Genomic DNA, 26,758 nt, shown 5'->3' on the forward strand with positions numbered 1-26,758 from the left:
GCCATGCGCTACACCATTGGTGAATACCTACGCCAGATGGAGAGGCTGCTCTCCTTCATGGTCTGTAGGAGAAGGGTAGATATCAAGCACTCCAGTCACCAGCAGATTAAGGTGACAGTGATGACAATCCAGTGGGTGAGGACTCGATTCTCACTGTCTCCAGGGTTGATGGGCATGAACCTGTGTTGTCCCCTCCCTCACCCCAATCATGGTATCCCCAAGCTTTTGTGTCCATCACTGTACCTGTTTCTTGCTTTGTTTGTCTTGTATGTATGCAAATGCTTCCTCAGCTACCCAACTTACCTGACTCAGACATACCTACATCCTTTCCCTAATATTCCTCTCTTACTGAAATAGAAAAAATGGGCACCTTTCCCATAAAAAATAATCCCATACATAGCTCTCCATTTTCCACACGTGTCTTCTTGACACACTTGATTCGGTCCAACTGGCTGTACAACATGACTGCATTGTGGTCACCCCCTTTGTGGAGGTGACAGTCCAAATTTAGTAAATATTCTGCACATATTTTCAGTTTACACTGTTAAAGAAATGGATAGCTATAGTACTTTCCTACCTCCCTCCTACACATTTCTGTACTGCTTTCCTTTTGTCCCCCCCCCCTGCTTTCTCTTCATTTCAGCACTTTGCTATCTACCCAATTTTAACACCTTTACTCTGGTTAAACACAGACTCACATACAACATGCATAAGTAGCAGAAAAAGCAATGAATTCCTGCTCTTTTTGGGCTGTATGTTTGTGCAGAAGTGTGCATCATGCACCAATGTGCAGCGACAAAGAGCAGTGGCAAAATACTGTGGTTATCTCCATGCGATGCCTCTTAACCTCGCTGCACTATGTCAACACACAGCAATCCATTTAGTATAATTCATGTCATTGCATTATCAATGTTTATTTAAAAGTATTTAAAAGTATTAAATGCACCTGGTTTTGAACCCAGTATTTCATAAAGAAATGTGTCAATGGATTTACACCTGCTGCTACAGAGTCAGTTAAGCAGCAGGTATGTCTCATAGACTGACTACTAACTCACAGAGTTTAGCGATGTGGTTTGTGTTTGTACACTGCTTAGCTACGCGCAAACATGGATAGTGTTGGAAATGTATATTTCTCATGCATAAACACTTTGTTAACCATCACGCAAACTCACTGCTTAGAGTGCTATGGAAAAGTAAATATTTTTATGCATTGCTGTTTACTGTCCATTTCCTGTCTATGACAGGAAATTATATGTGCAAACATAACACACCTATGAAACAATATGTCACATATTTACAATACAGCCATGTGCTGCCTTCCCCCAAGCAGTGTCTCAGTAATTTGTCCACGCATATATCACCTACACTATGGAAATTAATATCAAATGTTGTGTGATGTGCAATGCACATGAATATGGTAGCATGCAGAACTAGAACTATTGACCCATAAGCCTCAAAAGCCTTATCTGCAAGGCTAGGGAAGGAATCAATATGGACCTTATCCAGAGGGACATAGGTGACCTTCATCATATTTGACCTGACCCATTTTGGTTGTGTCAAGGGTAGATCTTGTTTACTAAACCTAGTGGACTTCTGTGATACTGATCCCAAAGACCTGGATGAGGGATAACAGGACATACCACCTATGATGAGTTATCCAAGGCCTTTGACTCTATCCCGCATTCAGCTATCACAGAGAAAATTTCCCATCTGGGAATTAACCCATACATTACTAGATGGATAGCCAAATTGCTCACTGGTAGAACACATACTGTCAAAGTTTAGGACTGCACCACTAGACTGCTTACCGGTGGAATACCACAAGGATGTGTGCTGTGCCCTCAACTGTTTGGAAACTCTTTCTCTGCATTCCAGGCAGAGATAGATGGCCTGTGGTTTACGAAGTTTGCAGATGACTGTCAACTGGACATAGTCATATAGAGTCCCACAATGATGGCAACATATTGCGGAAGGGTCTGACACTGACAAATGATCTGTGCCAAACTCACAGACTGAACCTTAAAGCAAACGATGCCTCATTGCCTCCTTTGGCAATAAAGTACCCCTGCTAATTATGATATACATAGCACCCCTCTAAGCTCAAACATGGTGTTGTGAGACTTGGGAACACATGTTGATAGCAATCTACACTTCAATCACTATGCGTCCATAGTGGTGAGGCACACATTCTACCTTGTGCACCTCATAAATAAAGCCATCACATCCAAAACCAGGGATGTCATAGCTCTGCTGTACTCTACCCTTATCAGACCTAACTGAGTTCAGTGCTCACTTCTGTCTGTACCTCAATGGAGACCTGCAGCAACTGGAGAAACCACAGAGGTTTGTGACCGTGCAAATCCAGGGCTTCCAAAGCATGACATACATGGAAAGAATGAAAGACCTGTCACTGTATTCAGTATAATGCAGGCAGCTGAAAGGTGATGCATGCCTGGCCTACACAGCAGTCACAGACCCTGATATACTGGAAATGCTAGACATCTGCAAATCAAATGGGACCAGAATAACTTGCTCCAGGAATCTCAACCTAGCCTGTAACATAAACAGAACATGTCGGGGAGACAGGTATATCTCCCAGTGATTAACACTCCTCTGTAATAGGCTCCCACTATGTGTAAAGCAGTGCTCCTCAAGGACCCTATTCAAGCACAACCTTGACAAATGGATGGATGATTGTAAATTCACCCCTGGGGTGGCACCTATGTCCCTCCTGGACAGGTCCAGTCAGCAGTGATCACAAAATTGGTCTGCTAACAATGACCATTTAACTATGCTCAATAAGGTTACTTGTGTGTTTACACAGTTAGGGTTGTAAATGCCCTAGGGCCATTATGCTAGTAACCTCCTATGACCCTATGAAGCTATGAACATATGCAGGCCTCCCAACATCTTCTCTCCAACATGGCCTGCTGATGTCATCCACTATAAGTTGACCTTCAGTCTTGTAAAAGTCAAACTTGTGCCATGGCACTTGCGTAAAGTACTGAGTTCTGTTGTCTGTGCACTTAGGGGTTCTTTTCTCACTGCAGTCAACTGGGGATGTGCATGTGTGTCTAGACAGAAGAACAGAAGTGTGTATCTTATAGTTACTGCTCCAATGCCATGGATTGAGAGTATTTTGATAGTTGCACATGCCTACACATCCAGTTCATGCAGGCCTCCCAACATCTTCTCTCCAACATGGCCTGCTGATGTCATCCACTATATGTTGACCTGCAGTATAGTAAAAGTCAGACTTGTGCCATGGTACTTGTGTAAAGTACTGAGTTCTGTAGTATGTGTACTTAGGTAGGGGTTCTGTTCTCACTGCATTCAGCTGTGTGTATATACTCTTGCTTGACATTACAGAAAGCCTTTTACACCAGCATGTGAGACACTGTTATTGCCATATGCTCATCAACAGACACTGCTGATATCATTAGCTATAAAGTGCTGTTTGAGACACTCCAAATTCAGATTTGACCTGTGGCACTTGTCTTAAATACAGAGGTCTGTAATCTGTGTACTTAGATAGGGGTTGTATTCTCATTGCAGTCAGCTGTGTATGTCTGTTTGTGCTCTTGCTTGACATTACAGAGAGTCTTTTACACCAGTATTTAAGACGCTGTTATTGCCATAGTCTCCTCAACAGACACTGCTGTTGTCATCACCTATGAACTGCTGCCTGAGAAACCCCAAGTCAAACCTGTGGTGTGGCACTTGCCTTAAATACAGAGGTCTGTAGTCTGTGTACTTAGATGCGTGGGCTTCTGTTCTCAGTGCAGTCAACTGTGTGTGGGTGTTTGTGTGTGTGTGTGTGTGTGTGTGTGTGTGTGTGTGTGTGTGTGTGTGTGTGAGAGACATTACAGAGAGCTTTGGACATCAGCGTGTGGGACACTGATATTAACACATTCTGCACAACAAACACTGCTGATGTAATCAGCTATATCTGAGTTGTGGATATGCACTACTCCCACTGGAGCAGGGTAAGAGACTGGCCTGGAGGCCAGGCAGAAGTTACCTCATCCTCAATGATACAGATTACAGTGACTTAGCTTTCAGTGTATCCACATACATCATGGCATGGTTTGTAGGCCCTGTGTTTTATTGATGAGAAATCCCCTGTGGTCTCTCCATCTGCTTCATGTGTCTGATGAGGTATTTGCAAAAGACAGCATTATACTCTATTCGTGTTTTGATGATGTTCAAGTACAGTGTGTCATACAATCCTAAGATCTGAATATAATGGTGTGACTTATGATGTGCACAACATAGGCTTTCAATACCAGTGTGGACACTTGCTGGTCAAAGTTCAGATTGCTATCTACATATGTTTCAAGTGCGTGCATCACTGGGTTTCAGCATAGCAGGACTGTTGTCAATGCTGTAATTAGTATGGAATTCCACTTTTCAGAATGACAAAATAAAGACACATTTCTGCATTTATTTGTACATCATGTCACTTTGCCACCAGTCATTTATCTGTGTTAGCTCTTCTTGTAGTATGCTGTCATCATTGATGGACTCAGTGACTACACCCAATATGCAAGAATAAGCAAACTTGATAAGACTAAAGCTATACTTTAGCCTGAACTGTCAAGAAATAGAGTCCAAACATTAAAGGGCCAAGCACAGATCCCCAGGTTACACCAGTGGTGACAGCTGTACTGGTACAGGTTGATTCATCAGCTTTCACAGTATTTGTTCTGTCATTTAATCAAGTGGTTACCCATCTAGTGACATAAGGGTTAATTCCAAGCTGGGAGAGTTTCTCAATGATACCTGCAGAGAGGAATTGTGTTAAAACTCTAGGCCAGATCACGATAAGCAGTATGCTTTGTTCTACCTTCATCCGGGCATATCACACAGAATCAGTGGGCTGTGACAACTTCACAGATTGCCTATGGCATGAATCAGCACATACACCTTCCTGATACAGTTGAATACACACTTCAACACACCCTCTACACAGGCTATATTCCCATAGAAGGGTGTGCATCAACATGCATCCATCTGAATTGGGGGGGGGCAGTACCTGATATATGCATGTATAGACACATCCTGACTCTCCTCAACTGTGAGGTAGACCGACATGTCATCATGGACCTTTTCTAAATTGACGCTAGATCAAGGAGCCTCAATCCTCACCTTTGACACTGGTGGGGAATGTTTTCTGAGAAAAAAATAGACGTGCGCACACACACACACACACACACACACACACACACACACACACACACACACACACACACACACAAAGTATTTTCAGATGCAGCTCTTTGCACCAAGTACAATTTCCCTTAAGAGAACACAGGGAATGGACAGTCCAGTCTTGGGGCTGGGCTTTCTCTCCATGGCCCAAATAAGACTCCCCAATGACCACTACAGAGCTAAGTCCCTAGCTGGCTGATCCAAGTCAAGTCTTCCACCACCTTCTCTGTGAAATCAGTGCTCTCAGTGTCCCTGTTCAAACTAGCTGTCACACACACACACTCTATGAGATTTGATTTTCACTCACACACACACACACACACACACACACACACACACACACACACACACACACACACACACACACACACACCTGGGAAAGGCTTGCACAATTTACCCACTCTGAAACCTCCACCTAGACTATAAAGTAAATTCACTGTCAGCAGTACACCTGAAGCCAGCTACTTTAAGGCTGTTACAAGGTACCCAATTGCACTTAGTAAAATTAATATTTATACAAATGGTAGTGTTAACTAAGCAGCAAGACTTTCAGGAACATGGAGCCATAGTGCCACTAAATAAATGCAAGTACTCTCAAAGGTTAAATATTTTCTAAAAGAACAGCCACAATGAAGGTTTTAGATATATTTAATAATAAATAAAGAAAAAACATGAAAGTACTGAATATCTATTTACAATAAACACCAGAGTTTCAATACAGGAAATATAAAAAAAACAGATGGAAAGACTCGGACAGATACAGAGGAAAAAAAATTACATTTAGGTTTTAGCTAACCTCATTATATGTTTCTTACTGACTGAAGAATTACTGTTCCCTAGTTACTTACTAAAGCAAGGCAAGATGAAGATGGATGAGTGTCTTTGTCAGGTTCCAAAAACAGAGTGCACACCTCACATCTCTCATTAGCATTCAAATACAATTTCAGAACTTGCTACAGAATGACATCACATCTGGTCACCTGTGGTTTCCACACTACCCCCTCACTAGAAACTGAGCCAGGATCTGGCACTGATGTGTCACAATACATACATAGAACTTTAGCTAAGGTTTATTACAGCACTTGGAAACTGTAAAACAGTTCCAACACTTCCATCCTACCTGCATAAACTAAAAAGTAATTTTCTGGCACCCCAGGATAGCAAGTAGTTCACCACTAAGGACAAAAGAGCAGGACCCAGGTCCAGGCCTTTCACAGACATTGCATCTCTGGCTGCATTCAGACCTGTGAGATAAAAACTTTATTGCCTAAACCAAGTAATTTAATTTCAGGCTATTATTCTTAAGGTTAGCTGGGCTGAGTTTAACCCCTTCCCTTCCGGTATCCTCTGTTAAAATATATACATTTCATAAGTTACAACAATACAGCCTGACTTACATGTATAATTCTTTTCTGTCCTGCAGGACCCACAGTTGATACATTTTTAACACAAACAATTTTACAAATACATTTTTTAACGCAAGCACCTGTACAAACCAGCTTGATCTTCAAATGACATATAATTCTTTACATAACTCCAGCTAGCTATGCTGGCATATGTTACACATGCACTGCCTAACTCCCTCTGACACAGCTACCATCATCTCATGTCATCACAATAGAAATATCCCAGCTGTATGCAACAGACCTGTGTGAGTTGTTAATGCGACATCGTGTCTTTTACATCTGATAGATGTCCTGAAAGAGGTCATCGGGGGCATGCATGATGATAAGACTATCATCTTGAGGAACCTGGACATGCCAAGGCATTTGACATAAATCCACACTGAAGTATTCAATCAACATTGTCAGATGTGGCCATAGACAGCTATATCACCAAGTGGGTAGACCAGTGTATCACATATGTGGCATCTCACTATGTTGAAATGTGAGAAGTGACCTATATCTCGGGTCCAGTGATCAGGTGCATACATCAGGGCTGTCTGCTAGGCCCTTTCTTGTCCATTATGTAAATGATGGACATCACAGATGACATACACATCGTGTGTCCTAACAGCTACAAGAAGGACTACAGATTGTGGGCAGTCATTGACTCCAACTGTGATATTAGTATAATACAGCTAGTATCAACTCATACCAAAGATTGCTGCCACAGCTATAACAACACCTGCAATGACAAGAAAACATGGGGGGATTTGTTACGTCAGGAAGACAAACACACAAACCAAGTATAATGTGGACATCGCACCCTATGATCAGATGAATAGGTATGTGACCTGTGTCCTGGGGTATATAGCAAGTGGAACATCCACCAGCATGGGTTCACAGTGCTGACTACTCCCTTGTATGTAACACAAGTACTGAGTATGTGAAAGACATCCATATCAGAGGCCATAATACATTCATAGTTCCCAGCCTTCATCACACCAGTAACTGACTACAATGCACCCTTTTTCATGTACCTCCCTACACATCTTCCATTAATGTGTAACTGAAGTGTACCACCTTTGTCACAGTGAGCTGTCATACAGGTTATTGGCCATATATGAGTGTCTGATGGTGCAGAACACCCATCAAGTCGTTACTGAGGCATGTGTGCTTCCTGTACTTCTGGTGATGCACACACTACATACATAGGTGTTTGACAACATTAATGGCATGGATATCATTTGTGACAGTGTGGATTGTGCCATATATATAAGACCGTCTCAAAAAACTACAGCTTTACTCCATCGCATATCGCCTACTCAGGGGCGATCTCTGCCTAACATACAAAGCTATGTCAAACCCAGAGCTGTTGGACATGCTCCACTTAAAGAAATCCCAATCTCTCTGAGCTACACACTCTAGGGACCTAAACCTTGTCACCACAATAAACAGAACATGCTGGAGGGATAGATTCCTGTCCCAGAGACTTCCTATACTCTGGAACAGACTACCTATCTATGTCAAACAGAGCTCCTCATTAGCACTCTTCAAAAAAAAATCTTGATGATTGGATGGGAAATGGGAAATTCACCCCGGGGATCACTTCTGTGGCTCTGCTCGACAGTGGCACAGGAAAATAATTTTCTTGGGTGGCGAAAGCCAGGGTACATTTTTTTGGCTAAGCTTGTATGGGCCCTAGGGCCGAACCTATGAACCTATATATATATATATATATATATATATATATATATATATATATATATATATATATATATATATCTGCCATGTACACCAGTCAACTAACCTGTATTGCTCATAATGTCACGTACAGGTATAGCAGTATCCCTCCCAATGCCTCCAGCAGATGTTACAGTGCCAGGGCAGTGTGCATGATTACCCTCATAGAGTGTATATGTATCAGAATAGTTGTACAAGTGTGTTTGTGCAGAATCATCTCCTATTACTCTAAATCACATATGTTATGTCAGAGACATAGGATTACTGGTGGTATTATTATGATATTGTCCATGATTGTGGTTGATTCTGTTAATGTTATCCATGAGCCTTTACCTGTGTCCCACTTGCAGGAGACCTCTGCTGAGATTGCACTCATATTCAGGCAAATCAGTTTGCACAGCTTCACAATATGCACCTTATTCCAATTGTATGTCATATCCCTGATAGATGTCCTTTGCATTATTCATGCAAGGATGCTTAGCTCAAACAGACATCCTCCCCATTGTTATGTCATCTTGTGTGACAGTCACAGAGTAGACATTTTCACTGTGCAGTCCCTACTATACAGGTTCACAACCATCTTCCATTTACATGCCCTCATCTGTTGTACATTAGGTTGTTTCATCTGTCGTCTTTCCCTGTGTTCATTCCTGCAATTCATCTGTGTGTCTCTGTTCAATACACATACTTCCCCTGAGTGTTTATTTTACATGGTAGTCCATTTACCATTATCGATCATTTATACAGCTTCAGCACAGTATGCCAGGAATGGGATATCACAATTGTCTGCACTGTAGATACACTGTCCTGTACTGTGTTTGGACCATATACTTAGCATTCATACTGCTCAACTGTCCAGGTTTTCACAGAATGTCTAGATGTGTTCCTTATCAAATTTGTAGCTTTCTGCCATATCACTGGGATGATCTCAGGACAGATGTGACTCAGTATTAAAATACATTTGAGTTTCATACTTCAAATCCTTTATTACATCTTAACACAAACCCCTGATTATTCTAGCAAATTTCTACAGGGCGGATATGTTCCTGTTTTGAGTCACTGTACCCCCATTATGTTGGCCTTTGTCCAGATATCTTGCACTAAGAGATTGAGAGCTATCTGTGAAGCCCTAATGATCATTGTGGCATTCCGTTCAAAACTACAGGCTGTCAATATTCTGATTTAAGCAGGAGTGTTATCCATGTTTGCTTACATGGTTTCCCAGCTAGGAACACTGTTGTCAGCCACAAAACCTTGCTTAAATGTAGTGGGTGGCATGAATATGCATTGCATGCTGCTGCTTGCTACTGAACGCTGCATATGCATATAAACTCCATGTAGGCTTTGTGCGAAGCCTACACGGAGTTTCTTTAGGTAAACAAAGAAACATTAAACGTTTGTTCCCTATAAAACCTAAAACTATATTTATAAATTTTAAAGGATTGCAGAATCCAGTGGAAAAAGAAAGTTGGCTAATAACTGACACTGTGTTAATAAGAACAGAATTGTCTATACTTTCAAGACAGTTATTTACACTCAGATTTCATTTGCGAAGAAACGGTTTATTCTGTTTATTTTTTTACTTAGGACAAGGGTTCCCTCCAGTTTCTGCTAAGAGTATTACTGTTTCCCACGATTGTTTCAGTAGTAATTTTGTTTCTTTAGCTCCACCAAAATATGGAAGTTATTAAATGATGATAGCATCTTAAATTATTGCTGTAAAGAGTGGCACAGAGAGATATCCATTTGCAATTATTAAATGGAAAGCAAACATATTATTCTCATCCACACTTGTAATATGCTCAGAAAAGATGAACATATAGTAACTTTATAACATGTTATCATCTTAAATAGCATGAAGTATGATTTGGCCACATCCCTAACAACTCTGCTTTATCTTAGCCTCTGTGCATGTTTTCTCCCAAGCGAGTGGAGAACAGTTATATTCATACCCCTGCATAAGGGACGACCTTCCATAGACCCAGGCATTTACAGACCCATAGGTCTGACCAGCCTAATATACAAAGCCATGTAAAGACTTATCATGGAATTTATCAAGCAGGACATAGGGAACTTCCCAAATTCCCATTTCAGTTTAGATTTGTCAAGAGCAGGACATGCTTAGTCATCCTTTTTTAAAAAGTTAATCAAAGCAATGGATGAAGGCGAAACAATATACACCATGTACCTCAACCTGGCCAAAGCATTTGACACAATTTCCCACTCAGTCATAGTAGAAGCACTAAATAAACAGGGAATAAATCCCTGTGTTACTCACTGGGTTGCCACTTGGCTCACAAAAAAGATACAGATAATCAAAACAGGAGAAGTTATCTCCCCAAAGAGACCAGTCACCAGTGGGGTCTCCCAAGGTTCTGTGCTGAGACCTGTCTTGTTTGGCATCTACTTTTCTGAAGAAAAAAACAATACCAAAGGACTGTGGCTGACAAAGTTTGTAGATGACTACAAGCTAGGAGCAGTCATTGAATCCTACTGACTGAATTGTTTAAGTCCATTATTCCAGCCCTTAGCAGTCTGATCCACCTTATAAGCCCATATGCCCAGTCCACCTTTATCACTTCTGTTGACAGCCTAATAGCAGTCTGTATCCTGAGACATGCCTAACGTTCACAGACAACCCACTGCTACTGGATCAACTTACAGTGATTTGTGAGAGCAGTAGTTATGTATTAAATTGGGAGGCCTCTCTTCCACCAATGCAGATAATTAGTAAGGAATACATGAGCTCACCCCTACCTGAACACATGCTCACCCCTACCCGAACAACTTCAGAATAAACCAAAATATATTGAGGTTGTACAGAAACATTCCACAGGCCTTCAGGAACTAGGACTAAACATTGGCAGCAATCCATTAACAAATCCTCCATACCCACATAACTCAGTGAGTCCCCAGACTGCAAATCTTCCACTGTCACTAAGTAGAAATGTCTTAGTAATTGGTGACTCTATAATCAGGCACATTGACTCTGTGCTCACTAGACAGGACAAAGACAGGAAAACAGTTGCCTTTTTGGTGCAAAGATCTAAGATCTCATATAAACTCTATAATTCCTTAAACATGACACATATGATTATGACCTGATGCTGGATCACACAGCCGTGAATAACCTGAGATGCTCTATCCAAAAGGCCATGCAGAGAGACATATTGGAGCTGACTGTGCATTTGCCAAATGCTGGTAAGAATATGGCCCTTAGTGGAATACTATCATCACTCTGAATGATGCCCTGACACGAAGAGAAGATAGTTGGCTTTAATAATTGGTTAGGTATTTGGTATCATTCTAGTGGGAACTAGTATGTTTTAGCTTGGGATGAGAAGTCTGACAGCTCAACTTGCTTCACCAGTGATGGCCTGCATCTTTTGTACCACAGATTCTGCATACTGGCCAGAGCACTTACTATCCCCACAGTGCTTCTGGCAGGGGGGTATCTGTGGTCATACAAAACCATTTTACCCCCAGATGTATATTGCAGGAAAATGACCTAGAACTCTTTTATATTTTTCATACAATAAAAAGAAACAAAACAGTACCGCATAGTAGCCAACTGCCATGCTACGCTCTATGACACCAGGAGAACATGAGGCATATCTTAAAAACTGACATCCCTCACCATAGAACCAAACACTGTCCTCTTAAGTGACTTGAACTAGCCTTCCATTAACTTTGGAACCTGCACCACCATAAAGAATTATGTGAAGAGATATGTAGATTTCATTAATGGCAACTCCTTGGACCAACTAGTCCAAATTCCAATGAGGGGCTCAAAATTATTAGACCTGGCCTTCACAAATGTAGCCCTTCTATGCTCACAGCTCACAGTTAACAGATTGCTGGTCATATCTGACCATTGTGCAGTAACATTTACTCTAAGTGTGTGACCCGCATCACATCGACATCCCTCCATCTTCAGAGACTACTATGATGCAAATTGTCAACAGCTAACTGTTGACATCATGAAAATCAAACACCTTCCTCACCTAGATGACCCTGCTTTACATGCTGCAATTGTCTTGGATAAATTCTACTCTCATCTAAGGGTAGCACTGGGGCATTAGTCTCCATAATACATAAATATAGTGGCAAGTTTACTAACAAATCCATCTGATAGAACTCCAGTATCAACACACTGAACAATAACAGGAGGAAACTCTTTACCCATAAAAGCAAACTTAGCATCCCATCAGCTAAGGAACAGCTCAAAGTAATCAATAAAGAACTCAAAAATAAAATCAAATCCACTAGGTCTAAGTATGAATTGCTAATTACCACCCATGCAAAAAAAAAAAAAAAAACATAAAACTTTCTTCAGTTCATAGGTTCATAGGTTCATAGGTTCATAGGTTCATAGGTTCATACTAGGCTATCTGCCCAAGGGCATTTATAAGCCTAGCCCATAGTTATGTGGCTTTCGCCACCCCTTTAGTTTGAATAAAAACTATGCCTATCATTTTTCTGTGCCTCTGTCAAGCAGTGACACTGAAGTAATCCCTGGGGTATATCTGCGATCTCCCATCCATTGGTCAAGATTCCTCTTGAACAAGGCCATGCTCTGCCTCACATGTACTGCGATTTTGTTCCACAGCATAGGGAGTCTCTGGGTGATGAATCTGTCCCTCCAGCACGTTCTATTTATAACCGTGTCAAGGTTTAAGTCTCCGCCCTTGTGGTTCTGAGGGATCTAGATTTTTGAGGTGAAGCATATTCATCAAATCTGGGTTTGACATGGCCTTATATGTCAGGCACAGGTCACCTCTGAGCAAGCGGTATGAGACTGAATAAAGCTGGAGTTCTTTCAGTCGGGCAGCATAAGACATATTTTTGAGACCCTTTATCCTTTTGGTGAGGAACTTTTGGGGCCTTTCAAGCTGCATCAGGTGTCTGGTCAGATACATTCAAGCGGGAACGGGCATTGTACTCAATCATAGGTCTAATGAGTGATGAGTACAGGGGACGATGACCTCCCTTGATCTAGATGTGAATCCCTTCATGATCAGGTGGGCGATATAGAAGGTTTTCCTAACTACTTTAGCAACATGAGTGTCAAACGAAGACTACTGTCAACTTGGGTCCCCAGATCCCTGATGACTTTTTCTGTGCTCAGTGGATTGTCACCTATATGGTAGCTAGGTAACCTTGTTTTTCCGAAGGGTATGACTATGCATTTTTGGCGTTTAACTTCAGGCCATGGCTCTGGCACCAGTTATCCGTTTCTGTGAGGCCCTTCTGGAGGATATCTGTGTCAGATGTGTTTCGACATGGCGCCCAGTTTGCAGTCATCTGCAAACTTTGTCAGCCATAACCCTCCTGTGTTTGCTTGTACTTCAGAAAAGTAGATGCCGAACAAGAGTGGACCCAGGACTGAGCCCTGTGGGACACCACTTGTGACAGGCTTTGAGTCTGACATGGCTGCAGCAACTCTGACCCTGTGGGTTCTGTCGCTAGCCAGTTTGCAACCCATCTTGTGATGTATGGGTTTACATTCAAGCTGATGAGTTTTTCGATGATACCTGAGGGGGTATGTCGAAGAGGTCGAAGGCCTTTGCCAGGTCGAGGTAGGCTGTATGGACTGCCTTTCCCTCATCAATGGCCTTGGTGACTGTCTCGAAAAAGTCAACCAAGTTTAAGAGGCAGGATCTGCCTTTGACAAAGCCAAACTGGGTTGGATCCAAAGTCTGCAAGTTCCCTATGTCTTTATTTATGAGTTCCATTATGATCCTCTCCATGGCTTTGCAGATAAGGCTTGTCAAGCTAATGGGGCGGTAATTTCCAGGGTCTGTGGAGGCACCGCCCTTATGAAGTGGGACCACAGTGCGCCACTCCTTGATCCTGAGGTGAGGCTAAGATTAAACAGCTGTCCTAACTGTGGGTTTAATTCCTCGTTGAGTTCATGAAGCACACAGCGGGGACACCATCCGGTCCCATGGATGCTGTGTTTTTGCCTTAGTGAGGGCAGTTCTCACCTGGGTTGGAGATGTTTGGGGCTACAATCCTCTGGAATAGATATCTCTTTTTTGGGGGGGGGGAGAAGTTTGCACTGAACCTGTCAGCCAGTATGTTAGCAATGTGTGTAGGTTCAGTAATTTTCACATCATTTTGAACTAATTCTGAGCATATCTGGGAGTTTCCTCCTAGGTTTCTAACATAGCTAAAGAAGGCCTTATGATTGTCTTTAGAGTCCTTGGCGATTTTCTCTCAAAATTTGCCTTGGATGATTTTATGAGAGCTCTTAGTTTTTTACTTATAATGATCAAAGGTGTCTTACCTTTCAAGGATTTTGCTCTATCTTGTAGTAGCGTCCTCCTTTTGTTGTAGAGCTTATTTATGGCTGGGGTCCACCAGACTGGACGCTTGCCTTTGGTACAGAGAGTCTTAGTTTTGTTTGGGATTGCCTGATCCATGCAGTCCTGTAGGTGCTGGTAGAAGGCATTTGTAAGTGATTCAGCGGTTTGAGTAATGTTTACCACTGGCTCAGGGGCCTTAAAGGAGACCACACTAGTTTTTAGAAGTGTGAAATCGGCTTTTGAGAAGTTTTTCACTGTGGTCTTTTTTGTTTCAGGTGGGGGCGGGATGAGGACCTCCAGCGAGATTAGTTTATGATCTGATCTCACCAGTGAGGGGTATACTTCCGGTGTTGAACATTTTGATCCCATGTTCGTGATGATGAGATCATCAGAGTTATGTCAGGAACCTAAGAAATAATAGACAGCTCATTGTTAATACAAAAATATATCACATATTCAGTCCCTGAAAACATTGCCAATACATTAGCAAACAATTTCAGCTCAAAATTTGCCCCATATCTCTCCCAGATTAATCACAGCAGCTTAGCATGCCTATGCCACCCCCAATCACTTTCAAGTCAATCCTAAGTGCTGTCTCTAAGACTGAAGATATGCTCCTGGTGACTAGTCTAGTATTGTGTCCTTTGGAAAATCTGGACAGTACTGTTCATGTCACATAGCCCCCTAAAAATCAACTCATTCATTAGGGACCTAGGCACCTTCATTGAAAATGAACTGTCCTTTGACTACCTTGCAACAACTGATGTTAGGAAATCCTTTTATACAGCAGGACTGCTACCCAGCATCATATATTTTAGATCTGTGGATCATATATTTTAGATCTGTGGAAGTTATTGTCCTCCCTTTACTCATCCCTTATCAGACCTCTTTGGTATGTACTTGGCTAGGAATGTGACCCAGCTTGAGAGACTTCAGCATTTCCTTACTATAAAAATCAAGTGCAAGGCCTCCTTGAAATACCCTGACCTCCTTAAAGCTCTATCACTGTTCTTCAATTCCATCCACCTATTGAAAGGAGATCTCTGCCTTGGCTATAGAGCCTCAAAAGTTCCAGTCCTATGTAACCTACACATCCATAAATATAATATCACCCTAAATACACTCTCAAGAGACCTAAACTACCACTGAAACATAAATAAGACCAGTTGGTGGGATAGATATTTTTCACCAGAGAATACCTCTTTTATGGAACAGACTCTTTGTAGAGACAAAGCAGAATAGCTCCATGACCCCTTTTAAGCATGACCTGGATGACTGGATGGACAGTCATAAGTACACCCCAGTCTGACCCCTCTAGACTTATAGAAAGGGTCCAAAACTAAGTTCAGCTCTGATATTAATTCATATTGTGGTAAATTGCTGGGATTATTGGTTAGGCTAAAATTTATCCACTTGATCAATAGCCTAGTATAGAACCTATAAACCTATGAGCAAATCATCAATGTCCTTTATGGCACCTAAACCAACCACAATGAACACCTCTGAATTCAGGGACTTTAAAAAAAGAAAAAAATGTTAACGATATGGTGAGCCCTCAGAATTCAGCTACAAGGTTTGCAGCCCTCAGGCAGCCTCAGATGTCACATGCATTTTACTGCCATCTCACAAATATTATAAACCAGGTAGCCCCAGTCAGGAGCAAATATATTAGGAAACATAAAAATAAGCCACCTTGGTGGAATTCTGTCATTTGTCAGCTGTATATAAAAAAGAAAAATGTAATTAAGACCTATAATGAATCAAAGTTTACCTACGTTAAATACTCTACCAAAAAGATCAGCAAAAAATCTGAACATTACCATAAGGAAGATCAAAGCAGAACATGAATTTATAATCAGCATCTGAGGCCAACAATAATGATAAATTCTTCTTTAACTATACATGGTAAGTAAGAAATAACACTCAGCAATGCTCTGAGTTAATTCATAATAGCAACATCACTGAAAATACTAGTACTATACTTAATTATATTTTATGTGTCTGCTTCACATTAGAGATAGTCATCTGACTTCAACAAATTCCTGAGTCCCTTCCTCTACTCCCCCGCTAGGATGATGGACTGTAAAATGTACTCAACACACAGACTTGGTAGGCTTTATTGTTGCCTTTCCTCTCCCATCAATTACAGTTAAGTGTAATATAATGTAATGTTCCTTGTTTTTTTGTCCTTGTACATTGTGACCGAATATAAGGTTTATCACATATACCTCTTTTCATAGGGCAGTCATGATTTAGGCAGTTGGACTTTGTTAAAATCATAAACAATGGGAAATGTCTTGATATTGTAGAGGAAAAATATTTTTAACATTACTCTAAATGTTGCAGATAATCAGTATACTGTTTGACACACTTTAGTAAGATAAGTCGACATATATAACTAAAATTCTACAATGGTGAACTATTTTTTGTGGTAATAAACTGAAGACATACCTTTTGCACTGGTTAGCTCCAATGTTTCAGTAATAAATGTCTTATTTGGAAAAAGACAGCAGTCCTGTTGATGGTTGAATGCAATCTGACTGTGGAAGATTTAGTGAGGTAAAATAACACTATTAATAAGCCTGATATATGTAATGTAAATAGATGACTGCTGTCCACCATGCTACGACTATCACATTCACAAGTTGATTGGAGTGTGGCTTAGTGATAAGACCTGGTATAACCATTTGAGAATATGATTCTTGAAAGAGGCACCTTCACTATGTTCTGATTTTCTGTCAACTGCTGATCTTGATCATAGGTAATTTGTGTCAAGTCTGATGGTTATGTGAACTGATTACTTCCTTTATGGACAGCTTGGTCAAACAGTAAGTAATAGCGTAATCAACCAACCAGAGAAAGGATCCATTGCTTTGCAAATTTTAAAAGGCATGAGGAACACACTTTTAAATGGGATATACCTACAACTAATTAATCACAATGAAAGTATGAAAAAAAATAATCTAGTGTTAAGGTGAATGGCTAACATAGTGCACACTTATTTGTACCTGAAAACTTACTTTTTATTGGGGCTCTATGTAATAATTTATTGTTTCATTTAGGACAAATTATCAGCATGCCTTAGAGAAAATATTGCATTGGCTCAGCTGTACACAGCACTCCAGCAAAACTACCTTGTTGCCAAAAGTCACCTCATTGACATATACCGGACAAATGTTCAAGTAGAAGATGCTATTCAAGATCACCAGCAGGTAATGTTTTGCATTGCTTATAGTCTGCTTTATATTACAGAACAGGTTACTGAACAATTGAATGGCCCATTATTAAGAAGGGTTATCATAAAATTGCTTGGGTTTAAAGAAAAAAGGAAAAAAAAACAAGCATGTTAGGGTACAAACAAAAAGCAAATACTTTATTTTAGGTGTAATCTAACATTTAACTCACAATGTGGTCCATAAGTTCATTTTAAAAACTGAAATGCAATGCTTCATTATGGCATCAAAAGTATCTAGCATGAGAAATGTCTCAAGAATTTTTTTCAAGAAAAGTTCAGTATGTGTTGTGCATAACTAGCTCATTCCACTTCAAATTTTGAAAAGAAAATGACCATTACATAGTACTTAAATCAAATTCTGTATATTTTTCTCTTTGTTTTAGAATGTTTATGTTCAAAGGTTCAGTGAATAGATTAACAAACTTAGGGTCTACATTGCCCAATTTAAAGTTTGCCTAATAGACATCACTGGAAAATATAGGGTTTTAGAAAAGCAGTTATCTAATACTCATTTAATATTGATAAATCAGTTGTCAATCTTACATCTCTAGGTAATGAATTCCACATCCTTCCTGCACTAATATAAAAAAAAAGATTTTAACTTTGAATTAGAAACAGGAATTCTGTTATCTAAATTTTTATTCCTGCTACCAATACCATGATCAGTAAAATCAGTATCTAATGTGGCAGCCAATAATTTGTCCTTAAGGCATCTGTATATCATAACAATGTCACCTCTTAGATCCCAGTAAGCCAAAGAATACAACTATACCAATCTTTCTTTATACGATAAGTTATGATGGCCATCTATCTGTCTGGTAAAGGATTTTTGAATCTCTTCCAACTTCTTCAGTTGCAAGACATTTAATGCACATAACGGCCCACCCATACTCAATAATAGGTCTTATACTTGTTAAATAGAGCTTTAGTAACACCAGACTATTTCTGCTTGAGAAATGTTGAAGAGCATTCCTCATAAAACCATAACATTTCCTAATAATGTTTGTAAAATTAGCTTCAAAGTTAAGATTTGTATCTATCACAATGCCTAGATCTCTCATTGGTTCAGAAGAAGCAGGGCATAAGGATATTGATTAGTATTATTATTACTGTGCCCCAAAAGTAGAATGGTATATTTTCCATTGTTAAATGGTTGCTGTCTATTCATATAGGTTAATCAAGTAGGATTGCAACAGATACCAGTCACTTGTATTACTTACTGCCTGCCCTGTCTTAATATCGTCAACAAACTTACTTGGATTTTGGACATTGTGACATCACTAGAGTAAATTATAGTTGCCCCATGACAGAACCTTAAGACATTCCCCTGGCCATCAATCTATACTTGGAATAGGAATTTTTAATTCTCAGTCTGTAGGTTCTACCCAGTAGCCATTTGGATACCCATTTAGCTACATAGCCAGAGTTATCAGTTCTCATTAAAATCCTTATAACTACTTCATGGGGGATGGAGTCATAAGTCTTAGCCAGATCCAAAAACATAATCAGTGACTAGTGAGTTATCCAGTGAGGTAACAATCTGCTCATAAAAACTTTCAAATTAGTGACGCATGATCTCTCTGAAAGGAATCCCTGTTGATATATATCAGAGCTAAAGTCCAGAACTTGATTACAGGAAAGCCACAGTGTTATCTCAATGCACTTACCCAATATGTAAGTCAAACTAATAGGTTGAAAGTTCTCTACCTTATATCCTGGTTTTCTTTTCAAAATAGGAACTATTTTAGCTTTCTTTCACAGTTCTGGAGCAAATGCTTCCTTGAATGATTTTTGGAGCATGTAAGTTAAGCATGGAATCAACTTTTCAGATATTCTTTTTCAGAAATGTCCATTAGGACCAGCAGATCCCACTGCTGAATTCTGATTTATTTTAGATACATGTCAGTGATTGTTTGAGACCCATCTTTTAACTCTGTACAGGAAAAAATCATCTAGACACTAATGTCTTAAAAGTTTAAATAAACATTTGTTATTACTCTTCAGATTAGCTGTTAAATATATCTCATAATTAGATCTTACTCTTTTAATAGTCATGAGGTACATTTTTATGAATTTATTGTAATTGTTCTTGTTTGAAACCAAAGGAGAATTGTATATCTTCTCCACAAACGTTATCTTTTTCCTTCTTAGTTTAGATAACTTCAAACTCCACCAGGGATGTCTATCAACATTACCTGGTGTTTTCACTCCAACTTAGACATGACATTCTTTGAAATATTGTAAAAATCATCCCAATTCTCACTTATATCTTTAATTTCCAAACTATCATACCAGTCCCAAGTTTCAATAACCTCCTTATTCAACTCAAAGTCTGATTGATAATTTTTTTTTCACTATTTCATAATGCTTACCCAAGTTACAGCATGTGAAAACAACCTTAAAGCTTACACTTATGTGATCAGAGCTTCCCAACTCAGGCCCTATAGTACAACCATCCAAATTTAATTTTTTAGAGATCCAAACAACATCTAAAAGTTTGTTCCTTTAGTAGTCTCATTCATTATTTGAGTATAATTTGCCAGACTTTTAGTTATCAAACAGTTTAATGCCTTTGATAATAAGCAGGAGCTACCCAGTCAGCATTAGGAGCATTTAGGTCCCCAGCAATTAAATTCACCGTATCCAGAAAACTCTTCCTATTAAGATTTAAACATTGCTCATCCATCTCCTTTGAAATTGTAGGAGACCGGTAAAAAATTACTATATCCATTTTAGTTCCACTGACATCAGTACTCACTATGAGAAGTTCAGGGACCATATTATTACATTTTGTGACAGAATCATACTTACTGGTTACATAGATAGACACCCCACTTCCCCTTCTATCAGTTCCAAAATTGTGATGGCCAAAGAAACCTGGTATTGCTATTGGTTTGTTATTGCAACTAAACCAAGTTTCTCTAATGAATAACACAGCAGTCCTATTATCAGCTATACAGGCCTCTAAATCTTCTAATTTACTATTTAAACTGTGAGCATTTAACAGAAGGCAATTCAGTATGCCTTATTATTATCTGTTACTATCAACAACTTCACACTAAAAGAAAATTTTAATAATTTAGTCAACTGAGTGCAAAATATCCTATCGCCTAAATTACTCAAGTGCAAATTGTCCTTACTAAAGAACTTGATTTTTTCAAACAATTCCCAAAGATAGATTACTTGAAAAGAATTATGTAAAGATTTACACATTATCCAGTTTATGAAAGATCTTGCTTGTCATTTAATCTCAACTTGAAATCAAGTAATTCACTAGAAGATCACTGAAAATCAACTTAAATTTGAAATGTTTACTCAAATCAATAATTTCATCTACATCTACTTGGAATGCGTCATCATTAATTCTTCCTACATTGTCACATCCACACACAGCAATGACATTCCTTTTATAAATAAACATTTGATACTATCTTTTATATTTGACATATTGCTACCATTTAAAGATGAGACAAAGACCTGGTCTGTGTTTATTATTGGAATAATGTTCCTTACACTTCTTAATAGTGAATCTCCAGTTATTAACACATGACTGTAAACACTGGTGTTATAATTAGCTATATTACCATTAGACTCATAGACAGAAGTATCATAATTTACCATTAGTGTAGACTGATTTCCACCTGTAGCACTACGATGATGCATTTTAAGTGACTGAGTACAAGAATCATCAATTGAACATTCTTCTGTTTTACTGCATAAGTGTTTATTTGCAGACATGGAACCATTGTTGCTAAATGCATCACCTGAATCACCTCTACCCTGATTTGTTGTCAAATTAGCCACAGGAAAAGATTTACCTGCTTTGTATAACATAGTATCATTCATTATATTATCTCCCTATTGAGTATCTCTTTTCTCAGACTTTGTCAAATTAATTGATAATTCACACAACCTACAATGTTCACCCAAATTCCCTCTTGCTTTATTAGCAAACATAACTGATGATAGAATATTGTCATTTGTTTGAGTTGACTCACGCATTTGGATTAAAACATAGGTTCATAGGTAGGTACTAGGCTATCAGCCTGAGGGCCTACGTAAGCCTAGCCAACAAGGTTCCCTGGCTTACGCCACCCAAGAAAGTTATTTTCCTGTGCCACTGTCAAGCAGAGACACAGAAGTGATCCCAGGGGTGTATTTCCTATTTCCCATCCACTCATCAAGATTTTTGTTGAAGAGTGCTAATGAAGAACTTTGCTTGACATAGATGGGTAGCCTTTTCCAGAGTATGGGACGTCTCTGGGACAGGAATCTATCCCTCCAGCATGTCCTGTTTATAGTGGTGACAAGGTTTAGGTCCCTAGAGTGTGTAGCTCGGAGGGATTGGGATTTCATTAGGTGTAGCATGTTCAACAGCTCTAGGTTTGACATAGCTTTGTATGTTAGGCAGAGATCACCTTGGAGTAGGCAATATGCTATGGAGTAAAGCTGGAGTTTTTTGAGATGGTCAGTGTAGGGCATCTGTTTGAGGCCAGTAATCCCCTTTGTGAGGTACTTCTGTGGCCTTTCCAGCTGCTGCAAATGTCTTGTGAGGTACATTCCAAAAGGGGCGTTGTACTCTATAATGGGTCTAATGAGTGTCAAGTAGAGGGGAACAATGATCTCTTTTTTCCTGGATGAGAACCCTTTTATGATGAGGTGTGCCACGTAGAAGGACTTCCTGACTACTGTGGTGATGTGACTATCAAAGGACAGACTACCTGGGTCCCAAGGTCTCTTATCACACATTCGGTGTTAAGTAGACTGCTGTCTATGTAGTAGTTCATGGGTACAGAGTTTTTACCAAAGGGGATGACAGTACACTTTTTGGCATTGAGCTTGAGGCCATGGCTCTGACACCAGGCATCTGTCTCAGCGAGGCCCTTCTGTAGGATTTCTGCATCATTTGGGGACTCGACTATGGCTCCTAGTTTGCAGTCATCTGCAAACTTCATTAGCCAGAGGCCTTCTGTGTTAACCTGTACTTCAGAGAAGTAGATACCAAACAGCAGAGGTCCCAGGACTGAACCCTGTGGTATTCCACTTGTCACTGGTTTGAGGTCAGATTTGGAGTGTGCAACCTTTACAGTGTGGGTTCTGTCAGTGAGCCAGTTGGCAACACATCTTGTGACGTAGGGATTTATACCTAGTTTAGTGAGTTTAGCTATAATTTCAGAATGGAGGATGGTGTCGAAAGCCTTGGCGAGGTCAAGATAGGCTGTGTGAACCACCTTACCCTCATCTATGGCTTTGGTGACTGTTTCAAAAAAGTTGATCAGGTTCAAGAGGCATGATCTGCCTTTCACAAACCAGAACTGGGTGGGATCCAGAGTTTGGAGGTTACCAATGTCTTTGTTTATGAGTTCCATGATGATACATTCCATGGCCTTGCAGACCAAGCTCATCAGGCTAATAGGGCGATAGTTCCCGGGATCAGTGGTGACTCCCCCTTTGTGGAGTGGGATAACTGTTACTGTACACCATTCAGTGGGCACAAAGCCTGATGTAAGGCTATGATTGAACATGGTGCTTAGGTGGGGAGCCAGTTTGTTCTGAAGTTCGTGTAAAATGCAGCCTGGGATGTTGTCCGGTCCCATGGATGCTGTGTTTTTGGCTTTAGAGAAAGCAGCTTTTACCTGAGTAGTTGTGATTACAGGGACTCTGCATTCTTCCTGTATAGATATGGGCCATTTATGGGGTGGGGGTGGGGGTAAAGTTAGCACTGAACCTATCTTCCAGGATGTTGGCAATATCAGTTGTTTCTGTAATTTTCATGCCGTTGTGTTGTAACTCAGAGCAGATCTGGGTGTTGCCATTGAGATTCTTGACATAGCTATAGAATGCTTTGTGGTTGTCCTTAGAATCAGTGGCAATTTTGTTTTCATAGCTAGCTTTGGAGGATATTTTAAGGGATCTCAGCTTCTTACTGAGGCTGTCCAGGGAGCTCCTCCACTCATGGGATTTTACTCTCTTTTGCAATAATTTCTTCCTTCTGTTGTACAGTTTGTTTATGGCGGGAACCACCAGATTGGTTTCCTTTTTTGAAGGATAGCATCTTGGTTCTGTTTGGGATAGCACAATCCATGCACTCGTGTAAGTGCTTATAGAGTGCATTTGTGTAGGATTCAGCAGTCGTAACTGTATTGTCCATCTGCATGGGTGTCATGAAGTTCACCACTTCTGTCTTAAGAAGCATGAAGTTGGCGTTGGAGAAATATTTTACCGTGGTTTCCTTAATGAGGGGGTGGAGGCGGGATGTGGATATCAAGGGTGATTAGCTTATGGTTGGATCGGACCAATGAGGAGTTGACTTCAGGTGTGAAACACCGGTCACTCATGTTGGTAATGACTAGGTCTAGGATATTGTTGTCCCTGGTGGGGGTGTGGATAAGTTGATCCAGGGCATTGGAGTTTATGAATTCCAGAAAGCGTTGTGTGAAGGAGTTGGTACACAAGCAGTTTTCCCAGTTAAGGTGGGGTAGTTGAAATTGCCCATTATTAGGGTGTTTGGTTGAACCCTAATATTTTCCAGTACATCAAGAAAAGAGGAGTGGGAATCCTGGGGCATGGTGGAGGATCTGTAGCAAACTACAATTTGGATTGCAGTTTTGCTCAGAGTTAGTTGCACTTGGATAACCTTGGATGCATTATGCTGAGCAACTAGCCTGGAGGTGTGGATATCCTTAATGAATATGGACACACCTCCACCTTTGGTGTTCTGGTCCAGGTTACATGGCCGAAAAGTATGGTATGAGGTATAGCCTGGTAGGGCAAGGTTGCTCTCTGGAGCCTTGAACCAGGTTTCAGTCACTGCACAGATTTCGATGTTCTCCATTTTAAGGACTGCCTTGAGTTAGTGGATTTTGAGATTTAGACTTCTAGCATTGAGTAGCATTACCCTCAGTTTTTGCTTGCCTGTTCCTGTTATGGTGGTGAATTTGTCATTTGAATCTTGTCTAAAAAAGGCACTATAGGGGCGGCAAGAGCCTTAGCCAGTATCCGGATTCCCAGGGGTGACAGGTGCAGGCCATCTCTGGCAAAGGATCGTGGTCTGTCAACCATGTCATCCCAAGCAGACAGATACCGGATCCCCTTAGAATGACACTAGAAACTTAGTCAATTGTTGAAGTCAATCATTTTGTCCTTGTACTGCGGTATCATTCTGGGTGATGGCAGAATGCTACTCAGGGCTAGGGTCATACCTGCCTGGGCTACAAGATCGTAGAGCTCTTCCATGTCTTTTTTCATGTAGTCCAGGGAGGTACATCTCAGGTCGTTCACACCAACATGGACAATGACAGAGTCATATCTGTACTTGTTGTGGAGTGACCTGAGTGCGTGGGTTATGTGGTGGATCCTGGCACCCGACAGGCAGCTGACAGTAACCTTCTCCTTGTTTAGCCTGGTGAGTGGGACATCAGTGTGCCTGACTATAGAGTCACCTATGACTAGTGTGTTGGATATGTTGTTTTGACTTATTGGCTGTGGTTGAGTGGCACACTGAGTCTGTGGGCTATGTGTCATTTGCATTGTGTTGGGGGTGGAAGTTGCTTACATTTCTGCTTTGGAGGTCTCTGTTGCTTGGGCAGATTATTACTGAGAGCCTCTGCGAATGATTTTGTGTTTCTATGTGTGGATTTTGGTGGTGTAGATTTAGTGAGACTATGTGATAAGTGTGGTATGGTGCAAGTGTTTACCTTCTCCTCTTGAATGTCAAGTTCAGTCTTGGTTGGAGAGAGCTTTACCACCAGTTTGGCTAGATAAGTGCATCTCTCACAGGTTGTAGTGTTGGATGGTAGGAGGAGAGGGTTGTCTGTATACATGAGGCAATTTATACATTGCCCCAAGATGCCAAGATTCATCAGATAGACAGGAGAGAACACTGGGAGCTGACCCTTGGACATGCCTGAATAAAAAACTATTTTCCTCTAGATAAGTGAGGAAAGTGAGTACAAGAGCTGTTTTTCTCTAAGCAAGTGAGGGAAAGTAAGTGCAACAAATGTTTTCCTCTAGGTAATGAGGAAGGTTGAGTGCTATAGTAATTAGTAGCTTATTTAGTGCTTACAACAAGTTCTGAACAAGTGCTGAGTATGAATAAGCAAATCCAAGTGCTAAAACTAAGAATCTGTATCTGCACTAGACTAGTTACAAGAAAAAAACAAGTGCAAATGCGGGCTTTCAAATCAGAAAGTTGAGAGAGATGGAAAAGATTTCCCAGATGGCCAGTAACTACAATTTCTGTGCCAGAACCACTCCTTATGTGGTAGACAGGTTACCTAGTGCTTACCACTCCCACTGACAAGCTAGAAGGCTTCCCTCCAACACAGAAAGGCTTGGGGGGGGGGGGCTCAGGAGCTTACATACAGTCCTGGATACAGCAAATCTATATGTGGACTACACTAGTTACAGGAAAGGTAGGAAACAGGCTTACAATTTTTTTTTACAGAAAAGTAGCTAAAACAGCAGTAAAACAATTCAAATGCAGTGCAAGCTAGCACACTTGAGTATGTAGCAATATTAGACCAAACACAGTTTAAAAAATGCAATTAAATTAAAAATGACTAAAAATAAGTTCAGAAGGAGTGTATTAGGTAGAATGTGGTAAAGAGATGGGACTGGGGAGTGTCCCAGATCCAATCTACAGTGGGGTGGGCAACTGCAAAAGCCACCAAATTTAAACAACAAACCAGAAATAGGGAGGGTGGGTGGGACAAAACACTTTCAGCAGAAATCTGAAAAACTATACAGTGAATCAAAAATAACAGTGCACAACTCTGAATAAAATTAGTCCAGCAACAATTTACAGTACACAATTCTGAAGAACCAAAAAATATACTTAGCTCTGTATATTTTCCAGATAGTTTGAAAAGAGCTCTGTT

General features: G+C 40.4%; 1 protein-coding gene across 1 annotated transcript in view; it reads left to right on the top strand.

Moving 5' to 3' along the window:
* LOC122797639 (coiled-coil domain-containing protein 178-like) overlaps positions 1-26,758 on the top strand; it is a 2,875,483-nt gene that overhangs the window by 1,814,429 nt on the left and 1,034,296 nt on the right. Inside the window, exon 10 of the mRNA XM_044066184.1 lies at positions 17,707-17,856. Coding sequence (XP_043922119.1) covers positions 17,707-17,856 — 150 coding nt within the window. The remainder of the gene's footprint in view (positions 1-17,706; positions 17,857-26,758) is intronic.

This window comes from Protopterus annectens, chromosome 3.part1, assembly GCF_019279795.1.
Source record: "Protopterus annectens isolate FY-2018-M chromosome 3.part1, PAN1.0, whole genome shotgun sequence".
Lineage (NCBI taxonomy): Eukaryota > Metazoa > Chordata > Ceratodontiformes > Protopteridae > Protopterus > Protopterus annectens.